The 15503-nt window shown below is 37.2% G+C and overlaps 1 protein-coding gene across 1 annotated transcript; it reads right to left on the bottom strand.

Annotated features, from left to right (window-relative positions):
- Nucleotides 1-8555: 8555 nt before the first annotated feature.
- Nucleotides 8556-10099, bottom strand: LOC141844439 (uncharacterized). The gene is made up of 5 exons (XM_074732493.1): nucleotides 10033-10099; nucleotides 9697-9935; nucleotides 9405-9623; nucleotides 9233-9325; nucleotides 8556-8978 (listed from the first exon to the last, which is right to left on the bottom strand). The coding sequence occupies exons 1-5, from the start codon at nucleotides 10097-10099 to the stop codon at nucleotides 8556-8558; spliced, it is 1041 nt and encodes a 346-aa protein (XP_074588594.1).
- Between the last annotated feature and the right edge of the window lie 5404 nt (nucleotides 10100-15503).

Below are 15503 nucleotides of genomic sequence, written 5' to 3'. Positions count from 1 at the left end.
AGAACCAGTGGGAGTAAAATTAATCTTGAAGAAGTTTAAGATATAGAAAATAGCACTGAGGCCTCGAGGAAATTAGACAGGCACCACAAGATGTTGTGGATAATGAGTTTGTTGCACAAGAAGTTGTGGAGCAACAACCTGTTCAAGTAGACCAACCTCTTCGCTGATCTAATAAGATACGTCGTCAGCCTGAGAGATATTCATTTCTCTTGTCTGACCATGATGATGCTGTGCTTATTGAGTTGAATGAGCCTATCTCCTATCAGGAAGCTGTGATGAGCCCGGATTCTGAGAAATGACTAGAGGCCATGAGGTTTGAAATGGATTCCATGTACACTAACCAAGGATGGACCTTAGTTGATCAAACCCATTGTAAGTGGGTCTTTTAGAGAAAGACTGTCATGGATGGTCTTATGCATATTTATAAAGGGTGATTAGTACCTAAAGATTTCAAGCAAATTTATGGTATTAACTATGATGAAACTTTCTCACCAGTTGCGATGCATAAGTCTATTTGGATTATGCTTGCTATTGCTCAACTTACTATGATTATGAGATCTGACAGATGGATGTCGAAACTGCGTTTCTGAATGGAAACCTATTCGAGGATGTGTACATGACATAACCTGAGAGTTTTGCAGATTCAAAGCATACTAGAAAGGTATGCAAGCTGCAAAGGTTTATCTATGGGCTGAAGCAAGCTTCTCGAAGTTGGAATCTCGATTCGATGATGCAATCAAAAAGTTTAGTTTCATCAAGAATGAAGATGAACCCTATGTCTACAAGAGGGTTAGTGAGAGCACAATTATATTTCTAATCTTATATGTGGATGACATACTTCTCATTAGAAATGATATTCCTTCACTACAGTCTGTAAATACATTGCTAGGGAATTGTTTCTCAATGAAAAAAAACAATAAATCCCAGTTAACCGCATTGACTATCTCTGAGGGTGACCGGTCCGACCCCATGGAAGTTTCCATCAGCAGCACAGGGTAAATCGAGAAGTGCACGTAATGGCCAGTGGGGCAAGCTAGTCCTTGATTCCGCTATCCATTGGAGAAAAATTCCTGTAGATGCACGTACTGGCGATCGAATCACAGGTGCCTAGATTGCATACAACCTAGTCCTAGTTGTTTCTCAATGAAAGACTTAGGTGAAGCAGCTATTTAGGCATCAAGATCTATGAGGATAAATTGTCAGAAATACTTGGCCTAAGTTAGAGTACATATATTGATAACATATTACATTGTTTTGCCATAAAGAACTCCGGAGCTACTGATGTGGTTTTGCATGTGAGCCTATTCAAAGTTAAGTGTAGCTAGCACTATGAACCTACTACTCAAGGACATTACTATACTTAGTTATTTGGCACCAATACAAGTAAGTATAATAATCAAAAAATGAAATGCCTTTATAACATGTAGAAATATGATACATGGAGTCCATACAACAATCATCAAATGATTGGCTCTAGGGCTCTCTCTAACACCTAAATCCTAGAAAGATAGGAAAAAAGACTTATAGGTGTGTGTAGTTCTTCCCTGAATTGAGATCTCCTCGTCAATGGCGGATGAAAACGGTGGAGTAGCCTCTGGAAGATGGACGTGATGGTGAATTCCTCTCCAAGACTTGGTTATGACGCCTTCTTATTGTCCTCTCGTACTGCCCCTTCAAAAGGGTTCCAGAAGAATGTTTATATAGACTTTAAATGGAGACATGGCCATGTTCTATTAGCATGCCCACGAAGATCTGGGAGGCATGGCCATGTCTCACGGTGCGATCAGAAAGATCGAGCGAATTTTATGCTGACACGGCCGTGTTTGGTGGAACGACATGGTCGTGTCTTATGGAACGACTGGAAAACTCAGTGTTAACTCCTCGCTGGCACGACCAGAGGAAGTAGGGCTTCTGTGTGGAAGGCACAACCAGAGAAAGCAGAGCTTTTGTGTGAAGGGCACGGCCGTGCCTGGTAGGCACGACCAGAGAAAGTAGGGCTTCTGTGTGGAAGGCACGACCGTGCCTGATAGGCACAACTCCTTGTTTTGAATTGTTCTTCGTTCATTTCACCTCGTTTCACACCGATTTCCATCCTGTAAATGCAAAAATACAAGAGCAAACCTCTGAACTATGAAATAGAGAAAATGTGCCTAGTGCATGGATAAAGAATGCGATAAACATAGAGTATCGACATGAAAATGCATAAAGATGTTCTATAAAAGTAGTAAAAATGTATGCGTACCCCACGCTCATCACACCCCCAGACTTAATGTAAAATACCAAAATTTTTAGGGATTTATTTGTAAATATCCCTAATTTTAGGGGTTAAATATAAATAACCCTAATTGATTTAAAAAGATTAAGAGAATTTATTGGGGGTTTAATTAGAGTTAATTGGATAGTCCAATTAGCTAAACCCAATTTAATAAGCCCAATGAATTAAAGCCCAACTAAAGATTAATGGGTTAAAGGGTTTATAAAGGTTATTGGATCCGGTTTTAAAATCGTTAAGGAATTTAAAGCCGACACTATTCTTCTCCTAATCGCGAAACTGTGATCTTATTCCACCGAAGCCACGCGACCTTCTTCTTCCTCATCCAAACTCGTGATCGACGCGAGCTCTCTCCCTGCCGCGACCCTAGCTCGCCTTCGCGCCGCCTGCAAGAAGAAACACCGGTGGTCAGCAACTCCGGTCGACAAAGCCGATGTTTGTCAGGGACCTGATTGAGCGGCAATCGGGGCGGAACAACAGGAAGTTTGGATCGAAAGGGGGAAATCGATGGTAGGCTTGAAATTCTTGATTTCGTGTGGATTCTCCGTGGGATTTCTCCGATTTTCTTCAGATCTTGATTTGGATTGGGATCTCAACTCATGAGAATTTCTTGTTCGGTAGCAAGGGGTGATTCATGATCAGGGCAGAGTTTGTGGTTGGATCTAGGGTACGTCTCAGTTGAGGGAGAAGAGCATCGCCTCTTTGATGCAAGACCGAAGCTCCATCAGTGAGTCCACACCGAGCCAACAGCCTACATGATACCCTTGAATCTGTTGTGTTCTGTTCGGGTGAGCCTTTCTTGCATCTGATTAGATTGACTATATGAATTTGATTAGGGTAATTGTGATTGTTTTAGATTTTTAGGATTGGTTCGGTAATAAGCAAGAAGAAGAAGAGGTAGGCTGTCCTTGCTCATTTTAGTTGATGTTGGATGTTATTAGTCTTGTGGAATAATGAGATTGGTTAGTATGGGTTGTTTGAGTGGGTTGATGGATCTGTTGGAGTCATAGAAATTGATTGATTTTAGGGTTGGAAGATTGAATTAATTCTATTAGATCAATTCATATAATTGATCGAACTAGGGTTGAACCCAAATGGATTTAATTGGCTAACTAAGGTTGAGTTTATCCCTTAAATTAGGTTATGGATAACCTAAACTCGTCTAATTAACCACAATTAGTTTGGTTGAGTTAGTGCCTATTAATCTAATGTGGGTTAACTTAGGGTTGATTAAATAGGAATTAACTATATTAATTGATTAATGATATTAATTAATTAATTAGTTAATCCCTGTTAGTATCAACCTAAAGATTGGATTAGTCTAATCTAAGATGGATTGATTAGCTTAGGTTTGATTAAACATGAGGTTAGTTGTATTGATCGATTCGATTAATACAACTAATTAATTGATTGGTTAAACCTTTGTTAATATCGACCTAAGGATTAGATTAGTCTAACCCGAGTTAAGGTTAGTTAAAGAGGGTTAAAGTAACCCTTAGAGTTTTCTTAGTTTGGATTAGGATTTCTTTGATGTATCATTGCATTTAGAGTTGTTATTACTCTTTTGCAGGACCCTGAGCGATTATAGAACTTTGATATGATACAAGAGTATTTTCTGGAGGTTCTATTCGACATGCGGTTACAGGTGGATAGTCTACTGTATTTAGTCAATACAGTTCCCTTCCTATTTACAGTGCATGCTTCCTTTCATTTCTAGTGATTAGGTTACTTATCATGCTCTTATACTTGTTATAGATTAGATGCTTTCGACACTCATGTTTATCACATGCTTGATCGTATTTCTTTGACCTTATTATCAGTTCTGTTTATACCTCTGATGCTTGAGATCATTGTTATCCATGTTTATGATTACTGTCTCTATTTCAGTTATGTTATCATCATGTTGATACCTGTGATCAGTAGGACTTTTCATTAGTACCTACACATGTTAATTAACACGGTGTTAATTAACATGGTAAAGGATGATTATTCTGACTTGATCATGTCATCATTACGCATGAGCTTGATTGTAAATCCCAAAGATGTGGGTGTATCTTGCCGGTAGTTGGCCTATAGTGATATAGGTGGTTGTTACCCTTCCATCACGGTGATGGGGACTGTATGGCCTGTACACAGTCCGGCTGTATGGCCTGTACGCAGCCGAGTCAGTGGCTTGATCTCGACACCGCGATGTGGTGGTACTCAGTCTGGCTATATGGCCTGTACGTAGCCCGGCTGTATGGCCTGTACGCAGCCGAGAGTGATTCTCTGGACGAGTATTGAGGACAGCACTGGCCATAGGTATTGTACGTAGCTCTTGACGGGGCTACCTACTGAGGGTGCTACCAGACTACTTTATTGTAGTGCTGGATTCATAGCCACCCGCTATTGTCATACACCTCTGACTCATTAGACATGAGGCGCTGGAGCCAGTGTAGACTGATGCATTACATGCACATATTTGCATGATGAGATTTATATACATGCATTGGACCGTATGTGTGTGCATTACATTATGAAGTGATTGTGTACTTGTATTGATACTTGGTTGACACATTGCATAATATGATCATGCATATGGATTACTACGTGTACCTGAGATATAGCATTGATTATATGATACCTGTAGGAGTTACAATACCTTACATTGTTCTCCTGTTACTTACCGTTATGCTTCTTTCATATCTGCTCTATTATATTTACCTTATTGAGCATGCATTTCTTTCTGATTATCCACTGAGTATATTTGTACTCACCATTTTGGACTCTGGGATTTTTCTGTCTTCCCAGATATCAGGTAGGAGACTACAGCTGATGCCGAGGAGATTCTGCCAGTCACGCTACCTCACAGCAGATTATGATTGTTTTGTATTCGTGGATTTGTGATTGCATATGTGTCTGTGTAGTGATTTTGTTTTATTACCGTTCGAGTTTATACATCGTATTGTTACTTTGGACTTTATTGCATTGCTTTCATCGTATATGTGTTTACGGAGTTTATTCTCTGTTCGAGACTTTAGTATATTATGCTTTCCGCTGCTTATTAATCTCTTTTGCGAAGAATTGACGAGTTTTATTCGTTAATAATGTTACGGATGCATTTCATATATAGTAGGATGTGTTGAGTGGTCGTGTGGGTCACATTTACTTTTATTTACTTGTATAAATCCATAGTATGTTATGGATTGGCCGTGTGGGCCTTATATATGTGTATGTATCCAGGGAATTGTCATAGATACAGGGGAGATGCTGTCGAAATTTTTCGGACGGCCGTCTCATAGCAGCATCATAATTCATAGGGTCGTGACAAAATTATTAAGGCAAGGCCTAAGAATTAAGAATAAGTTCTCCATGCTTAGTGCAAAAGTGGCTATAATCCAATTGATATCAAAATCATACTTAAAGTCAAATCGTCATGCTTCCTTGTTCCTAAAAATTCTCGGCCTTAGACACTTACCTACCACTAGCTATGGTCATCCCTCTCAAAGGGTTCTTTACATCGGTCTACACAAAGTCTCAAAGGAATACTTTGTATCAAGAGAAATATGATAGATATTTCCCAGTAACCCTTATCGGTCTCAAAGGGATATCTAGTCAGTTTCCACTCACGACAACTATTTTTTTTATTCCTTTTTTTTGAAGCAAGGTGTTGCAAATATGAAAAGGAGTTGCAACCATTACAGAATTATTATTTTAGGATTTAGATTTTTCTAAATGAGCTTCCATGATCCGAGTTTATCCAGTAACTAAAATGCAGTTGAGAGGTCACCTTAGAAACACTAGTACTAGTCCGGTCTCATGAATCATGACTAATTTTAGAATTTATCTACCTCCTAGATTAGGCAAAAAGTGTAAAAAGATCCTTAGACTAGGCAATGTCTCAACTCTCTTAAGATATACTTGTTCACTTCCTATCGTGGCAAATAGGAAAGGACATATCACTTAGAATACTAGCCACAAGCATCAAAACAATCATCTAGAAAAATATTTTTATAATAGGACAAACTCCTAAGATGATGTCGGTGATTATTCATATGCTATTTACCATGAATTACTAAAACAAAACTCAAAGTAAATTTCAAAGTAAATTGTAAAAATAAAATTCAAAACAAAATGCAAGTTATGCACAATGTATTCTCCCCCAAACTTAGCTTTTTTTATCTTCTTCCCTGATCTGGAGGAGGTGGATATCTAGGAGGGAATCTAAGGACACTACAACAATTTAGTAATTTAGCGACAAATTAAATTCGTCGCTAATCTAAATTTTTCGTCGCTAACCATATTTTGCGGCGATAATTTTTCGTCGCTAGTATCGTCGCTATAGGATTGTCACAAAAGATACTTAGCGACGAATTAATTCAATTTCGTCGCTAACATTAGCGGCGAACCAAAAATCGTTGCTAATCAAGAAAATCCGTCGCAAATATTAGCGATGATTTATTATGGATTCGTCGCTAACATTAGCGATGATTTATTAAAGATTCGTCGCTAACATTAGCGATGATTTATTATAGATTCGTCGCTAAGCTACGGTTAAGGTTAATGAAATTAAGAATTAACTTGCGACGAATTCTGCCCATTGCGCCGTAATCCACTGGTGTTGGCGACGAAATCCTCCAATTTCGCCGCTAATCCAGGGTGTTGGCGACGAAATCCTTCAATTTCGCCGCTAATCCAGTGGTGTTGGCGACGAAATCCTCCAATTTCGCCGCTAATCTTCGTGTTGTTAGCGACGGATTATGCTGTTTTCGTCGCTAATCTTCGGTTATTCTGCTCCCAGCTTCTTTTTTTTTATCCTTTATTTTATCCTGTATCACATTCATATCACACATATCACATTCAATTACACGAAAATAACATAAAAATTCACAACAACTTCACTCAAAACATACTTAAACACAAAGTTGTGATACATAATCAAATTCAAACGCAATACACAGAGTTTAGCAACGTTCAGCAACTTTACACTCCAGCACACTTAACGTTACTACAAGCTGTCCAATGCACTCAGCAACTACACTCCAGCACACTCAGCAATTACAAAGCAACAAAGTTCAGATACTTTACACAAAGTTCAGATACTTTTACACTCAGCCCAATACAAAGTCATACACATGGATGCAAACTGCCTGCTAACACGTTCAGATTCGGCAAGACCACCTATGTAATATAAAATTATTCAGAAAAATTAAACAGATGTAGAAACAAATGTAAATGATTCTTCATATTGCTTGATTATCAACAGTTGCTAGAAACAAAAAAGGAAACACAGATTTAACTTTCACTAAAAGAAAGCACAAGACTAATTATATAATTTCTATAGCTAGTATCCCTAGCTCCATAAAAAAAAATCGTAATTAGTCCCAACTGACTGAACTGACCAAACATCTTATCTTGCATAGCCTGTCAATTGCAAATACCAAATGTGTTATTACTAGCATGGATGCCAAAACAGATGGTATTCATTATAAGCATGGTTTTTGTACCAGAAGCAACAAAGGTTCATAGCCTAATGTTATAACTAGCTATATATCCTCATTTCTGTGTTTAAATTGGTACTGATCTTGTCTATGAAAAATGCAAATTTTTAGGCTGCAGAATTAGAAATTGAGGCATATCCATTGTTGGATGAGTTGACATCTAAAATCAGTACCCTTAATAGCATCAGAATGGAATTTATGCCACCTTTTAATCACAACCATGCTAAAGGTTATCTTAAATATTTCAAGCACAATGATTAAAAGAGTGGCACATAACTTTTAAGAAATCCACAACCATGATATTATAATGAAACAAGTAATACCCTCTTTTAAGAAATACAGATAAAAGGAGTTCATCCCCTCTTTGATAAATTCAGCTAACAAGTAATGAAACAAAATTGAAATGAATCAAAATTGAAGAGAATAAGTAATGAAACAAAAATGAAATGTTATTGCATTGATTTAAATAGAGAGAAATGTTATTGTTGGCTAACCATCCCAATGTTAACTTGGTGCTCAAGTTTCATTTTCGTGCAACTGCATTTTAGTTACATGGTAAGTTATTAATTCAGATCAAAACTTTCTAACGAGCCAAACTTGGAGGGTCTGGTATCTCAAAATTTGAACGAAAGATTTTATCTTGTTGATTTCATGGAGGAAGTTAAAAACAAGCCTAACTTGGAATCAAGCCTTCACACAAACTAGCCTAACTTGGAATCAAGCCTAGCAGGAAGTTGGTTGCAATATTTAGCTTAGTAATTAAACAATCATTGAGATGAGAAGATTTAACATACCATCACAACCTAAGGTGCAGGGGGAGGTGGAGCTGAAGAAGAATCATGGATTAAAGATTGTAGCGCTCCAGGTGCCAACTGATTAAGAATTTGTTCAAATATATCTTGTCTGGATCTCATTACTTGCAACTGATCTTGGGTGCTTGCTAACTGATCCTGAGTGGTTGCTAATTGAAGTCGGGTGGTCGCTAACTCTGCTTCAGTGCCTTCGAGTCTTTCACGCAGTGCTGTATTAGTGGTTCTAGATGAGGAGGTGGCATCTGAAGAAGTGGACCTAACTGGCTTTGGCCCACTGCCAAGTCCTCTAATATAGCCCGAGCGTGTACCGAGGACTCGATCACAAACTGTATCCGCAATTTGTACTGCATCGATGTCATTTCCTGAAGATTCTTGTGTCTGAACATATTCATCACGCAGTCTAACCATATCATCCTAAGAATAACAAATATGTTAAAATATATATAAAATTCATTCTACATTATTAATAACAAATTTAGTAAATTATAAATAACTTACGTATGCAGTTGCGGCCCTCTCCCCAACCCACCCTTTTGACGTGCTGTAATGAGTTTCATTAAAGACGGTAATCCGATCTTTTCGCTGTGACTGATCGATCTGAAAAAATTAATGTGTTAATATTGTAATTCATACATTATATATACGATAGTTATACAATTTATACTTACACCGTCATAACTGTATTGAATAAATGATTTAGAGCCTCCCCGATGATTAAATGGAAGTTTTGCCCGATTTTCAACATTTTTTGCAGATCGTGCCTATCATACAAAAATTCATATGAATAATATAATGCAAAGACAACAAAACAGGTACATTAGAATAAGTTACCTGAAATGCCTCTGACTCAAACAAATCACACATATAGTGCCAATCAGCTTCTATCTCACAAAACTCAGTTGGCATATGTTGCCGCCGCTCGATAGGAGGAAGGTGCAATAGCTTTTTATAATGGTTATGCATTTTACTTCGATTATCTCTATATCTTGCGCTCATTAATCTGTCTGTCTCCTTTCTAACAGACGTTGGACCCTCCTCAAAACTAATATCAAAAGCAGCCTGAAAAAATAAATAATATAAATTTGGCATGTGATTAATAATAAAAATGTAATTATAAATTATTAGTACTTACTGATAGTCGATCATATATCATATTCTTCCTATCAGCGGGGATATGCTTCCAACTTTTAATTTGTAACGGAGCAAACTTCTTTATTGAAACACCCAACTCAGTCATAAATGCAGCTGCATTGGGGTCAATCGGATGGCCATCGCTCTTACGAAAAGTAATGGGTAATCTACCCCGCTCCTCGATCTGGCGTCGCAGCCGATCAGAATGTGTACCACGTGTCTCCCTACGTAACGGTCGGCCTGTAGGTGCAAAAGAATTAAGAATTAACAAATGAATTACTTTAACAAATAACAAAGTAAATAAACCTTTTGTAATTTAAATACAACAAAAACTAACCAGAAGGAGAACTATCATCATCTGGTGTAGGCACGACCGGTAGATGCTCAATCCTCTTAGGTGGCATGACTGTAACATATGCATCATATATAAATGAACAAGTAATGAAACAATATCTTATGGAAATGAAATAAAAACAGATCAAATATATAAGCATACCATGTAAATAAATATTAATCACTATCATCATATGTAGAAGATAAATGCTCATCTGCATCACTATCAACTTCAGTATCAATATCCTCATCGTTAAGAATACTTTGAGCATCCATAAATAAATCCACTTGTGCATTTGACATATCTAAATATTGATGCTCAACATCTAATCTACAAAGATGGGATATCTCTAAGTCTTCACCAACAATTGAACTTGAACTTGCCTCATTAGATGAAATATCTTGGTTAACATCAGTATCTAAATTATTTTCAATTTCTTCAAATGCTTCATCAACTTCAGTTACCTCGTATATTTCTCGATGTTGAACCTTTTGCACTACCTTCCAATGGCCTCCACGCTTTATATCATTTAAATAATAAACTTGTCTTGCTTGGTTGGCTAAAATAAATGGGTCATCAGTGTACCATGTTTTAGAAGTGTCAATACATAAGAAGCCAAACTCTTCAACCATTGATTTTTTTTTTGGATTACATTGGAACCAGTCACACCAGAATAATTGTACTTTATACTTGAAAGAGTAAAATAGTTGAACAACATCCTTCAACACTCCAAAAAAATCCAAATTGTCACCATCATCAGATGATGGTACGCTAACCCCACTATTCTGAGTAGTTCTGCGAGAATCACGTGACCTTGTATGGTATCGAATACCATTTACAATGCAAGCATCATATAGTTGAACTTCAACATCAGGTCCCAAAGCTAAATAGTACAACTCATGTGTGATCTCTGAATTTGTTGAATTCTTTAAAGTTATCATTCTATCTCTAAACCACTGTGGAAAATCTCTCTCATGGTATTGTAGAAGTTGATTTGAAGGAACTTTATGTGATAGAAGTTGAAGATGCTCGCTGCATAAATGGTTAAATTACAATTTAGTGACGATTTAGAAAAAAAATAATAATAGAATGTAAAAACTTACTTCCGATATGGATCAACTTCTTTACAATTGTTGAGAATATACCAATGTGCTTTCTTATGCAAAGTTGCAGGCAATTTTTGATTATGCTGGTTGCCAAAGACTCTTGCTTGTTGTGAGAAAACACTTAAATTGCATATTACTGGTTGAACATCTTTATTTCGTTCTGGTCTGGTAAATCTTGTCTCAATTTGACTCATATATAAAGAACTAAAAGTCAATGCCTCATTTACAATATACCCCTCTGCAATAGATCCTTCAGGTCTTGCTTTATTACGAACATATTTTTTAAGTCTGCCCAAATATCGTTCAAAGGGATACATCCATCGTGAGGAAACAGGTCCAGCTAACATAGCTTCACGAGGTAAATGAACTGCCAAATGAACCATAATGTCAAAAAAAGCTGGGGGAAATATTCGTTCCATCTTACATAATATGAGAACTATTTCCTCCTCCATTTTACTTAAGTCCGCTATGTGTAAAGATCTTGCTGTTATCTTTTTGAAAAACTCACATAACTCAATCAGTGTGCCGCATATGTCTTTTGGGAAGAATTTACGTATAGCCACTGGAAGTATTCTTTGCAACAAGACATGACAGTCATGGGATTTGAGTCCATATAACTTTCCATCATTTGCATTCACATTTTTAGATATATTAGCAGCATATCCATCAGGAAACTTCACAGACTTTAAAAATTGACAAAATTCACGTCTTTCTTCCAATGTCAATGTGTAACTTGCATATGGTTTACTAAACTTGTCTCCTACTTTCTTCAAATGCAATTCACTTCTAATCCCCATATCCTGCAAGTCTAATCTTGCTTTCAATGTGTCTTTCGACTTTCCATCTATATTTAATAATGTACCAATCAAAGCATCACAGATGTTTTTTTCAATATGCATCACATCTAGATTGTGTCTCAACTTTAAATCTGGCCAATACTCTAACTCAAAAAATATAGACTTCTTTACCCAATTTGTATCATCAGAAGATCTCTGCCTTTTTTTACTTAATGTAGGATGCTTACTGAATGTCACCTGAGGTAATGCATCCAATTGTGCTAAAATATCATAACCACTAAATTGTTGTGGTGGTCTTTCTTGTTCAACCTTTCCATTGAAATACTTATTTTTACGCCATGGATGATGCACATTCAAGAATCGACGGTGACATGTGTAGCATATTTTACTCCGTAATCTTTGAGATTTAGTTTCATGCAGACATACTGGACATGCTTTATAACCCTTTGTGCTCCATCCGGATATTGTTCCATATGCTGGAAAGTCATGAATAGTCCACATCACAGCAGCATGTAATTGAAATACTTGTTCAGTCGATGCATAATTCCAGAAAAATCATAGTATATTTCTAAAATTAGTTTTGAGAATTTTTGGATGTTGCACATACTCAGGACCCTCAACCGTTGGGTTTTGAATTATCTTACACCTCCACGGTCGAGGTTTAAGTAATAAAAATAAGGGTCAAGCTAAAGACTTTAAACAAGCGCTTCTTGGGAGGCAACCCAAGTTTCTTTCCTTGTTTTCATTTTAGGTTCTTTCTTTATTTTCTTTTATGCTTTATTTTATTTTCTAACCCACAAACCCTCGACTTGCTTTTTCTTGTTATATCTTCTTTTGAAAGTTTCATTGATATGGAGAAGTGGGCTTTACCTTGAGAAGAGGGAATAAATAACTAAAGGACCTGAACATCTTTTGAGCTTTATTTGGTAATTTCTCTCTAATAATATTTCTTCTCCATTAATATTTTTTATTTTCATTGAAATATAGAAAAATGTAAGTCTGGGGGGGTGTACATATTATGGGTTCTTAGTTAGAATTCATTATAATTCTTTTGATTTCTTCGTGCATAATAAATTTTTTTCAGCTAATGGCATCACTTATCATATCATTGATGGTTTGTCTTCTTGCAAAAATGCTAACACGCATGTTTTAAATTTCATTGATTTGATGTTTGGAGCTAGTATGTTTTGTGATTTGATCTTTCCTATCCTTAGTAGCATGAAGTGAGCTATGTTTTTATTGAAAGAATTTGAGTTTTGGCATAGTTTTAGGATCTCTCTATACTATGTCTAGTTTTGATAGTAGAAAGTCTGAAATAGTCATGATTCATAGAGCCATTAGTGCTCGTGCTTCTAAGGTGATCTCTCAACTACATTTTAGTTACTAGATAAACTCGAATCATGGAAGCTCACTTGGAAAAATCTAGATCCCTAAATAATAAGTCTATTTTGGTTGCAACACCTTCTTATATTTGCAACACTTGTAAAATAAAAAAAATGATAAAAAATAGTGTCGTGAGTGGAAACTGATTAGATACCCCTTTAAGATTGGTAAGGATTACTGTAGAAATATCTATCATATTTCTCTTGATACCGAATATTCCTTTGAGACATTGTGTAGATGGTGCACAGTATTTTTGAGAGGGATGAACCATGCAAGTGGTAGGTAAGTGTTTATCGCCGGAAGTATAAGGAACAACGGTTAGATGATGACTTGACTTTGATTAAAATTTGATACTTTAAAACCCATAGCCACATTTTGCACCGAGCATAGAGAACTAACTCTTGGCCACATTTAAGTAATTTTGATATCTAGCTCACAAATGATACTATATGATAGGATTAGTTGTGATTCACTAGGGATTATGATACTCCATTCTTTCAATTCATGAATCTAGTTGCAGGTTTTTACTTGTGGATAAGCAAAAGTTAAAGTCTGAGGGTGTGATGAACATAGGTTATATATGATTTTTAGCTTTGTTTAACGCTCATCTACTTGTAATTCATTACATATGATCTACTTTATCGCACCTTATTCCTTTATTATTACATGTTTCTATTTCTTTTGTTCGGAGATCTACTTTTTATATGTTTTTGATTGACAGGATGTGATTCGAAGCTAAAACAAAGCAGACATGGCCGTGTCAAGCTAGATATGGCTGTGCCTCACATTTCTAGAACTCGGGCATGGTTAGGTTGTGCTAAAAGGCACGGTCATATCCGTCCTACAGATTGAAGACAACACGGGGTTGTGCCCTCAACACAGAACGAAGCTGACCACAGGTCGTGCCTTTCTTCCAGAGTGAGACAAGCTTGGGGACGTGCCTACCAGGCACGACCGTGCCCGCGAAAGCTCACGGCGAACTTCCAAGCCATGCCTTGAGGCACAACCGTGTTTTCTATCTGGACAATTTTGCAGACTGGAAGTAAAACGGACATAACCTTTAGCTCAAAATGATCCATGGGTTGTGCCACCTACCAAAATGAAAATAACTTCAAGATCTACAACTTTGCTTCAGGGTGTGTAAAATGATTCTTTCTCTAGACCATGCTAAATAGCACGGTCGTGCCTTCTAACCACGGCCACGCTGGGTGCCCTGCCCAAAATGCAGACCAAACTTTGAACCATCATAACATTCGGCTTAGATGGAGTTATAGGTCAGTCCACCCACCAAATTGAAGATAATTTGATGCTCTACAACTTTGGTTCATAGTCTAATTAAAGAAAACTAAGTTTATTGGGTGAAAAACTCATTGAGACGGAGCCTTATAAATCAGGAAAAATCTAGGCAATTTTGCGAGAATATAAAAAGGGAAACAAACTTGATCTTGGGTTTCTTGGGATCTAGGGAAACCCTAAGGTCTTGTCTTGGGGGCGGAGCCTCCCCACTCTGTGGGAGGCCCTAAACAGTTCATCTTCTGATCCATCCTACTCCGGAACGAGGAAGAGAAGGATGTCCAAGCTTCAAGATAAGTCCTCCCCTCTCTTGTGGATGGTTATTTTCTTGCATTACTTATTATAATCTTCTTGTAATGGAGTAGATCTTAGAGTTTAGGATGTAGGATAAACATTAATATAATGATGGTAATGTAAGAATTTGTTCATGTTATTTTTTCCTATTCTATGAAGAGTTTATACTTGTTTCATGTATTGTGTGCCTGGAACTTGTTTGATGATATGCTTGTGTGAGCGCATGTACATGATTATAAGGGGGTAGATTATCGTGTAGGGAGATCTTAAGATCGTATGACTGGGGTGCCTTGTGATAGAAGGTGAAACTTTAATCGGACTTTCCGAAGTCCTTTCTATATGGTGGTAAACCTACATAAGGGATAGCTAATGTTTGGTGGCCACCAGAACAAGGTCCTTGATAGGGGTACTCAGTGACAGAGGGTATGACGTTTGGATCATATGATCGGGATGCCCTGTGACAAAGGGTTAACCTTTAATTGTACTTTCTGGCGTCACCTTTACTGGAGGGCCACCACATAGGACTTTAAGGTCAAATGCCAATGTAGTCTAACTATGTCAAGTTGGTATCTTAGTTAGAATCCTTGCAAGGTGATAAACA

The sequence above is a fragment of the Curcuma longa genome, chromosome 13 (genome assembly GCF_044706935.1).
Source record: "Curcuma longa cultivar G26 ecotype Majalengka, Jawa Barat chromosome 13, ITB_CL_G26_1.1, whole genome shotgun sequence".
Taxonomy (NCBI): Eukaryota; Viridiplantae; Streptophyta; class Magnoliopsida; order Zingiberales; family Zingiberaceae; genus Curcuma; species Curcuma longa.
The sequence above is the reverse complement of the archived record's forward strand: the minus strand, read 5'-3'. Positions and strand labels throughout refer to the sequence as shown.

What these genes read in the sequence shown, in the direction of transcription:
- LOC141844439 (XM_074732493.1), bottom strand. Translation starts at nt 10,099, where the DNA reads ATGCCACCTAAGAGGATTGAGCATCTACCGGTCGTGCCTACACCAGAT. An exon ending in TGATGATAGTTCTCCTTCTG is followed by an intron (nt 9,936 to 10,032) that starts GTTAGTTTTTGT and finishes TTGCACCTACAG; the next exon opens with GCCGACCGTTACGTAGGGAG. An exon ending in GTGATTTGTTTGAGTCAGAG is followed by an intron (nt 9,326 to 9,404) that starts GCATTTCAGGTA and finishes TTTGTATGATAG; the next exon opens with GCACGATCTGCAAAAAATGT.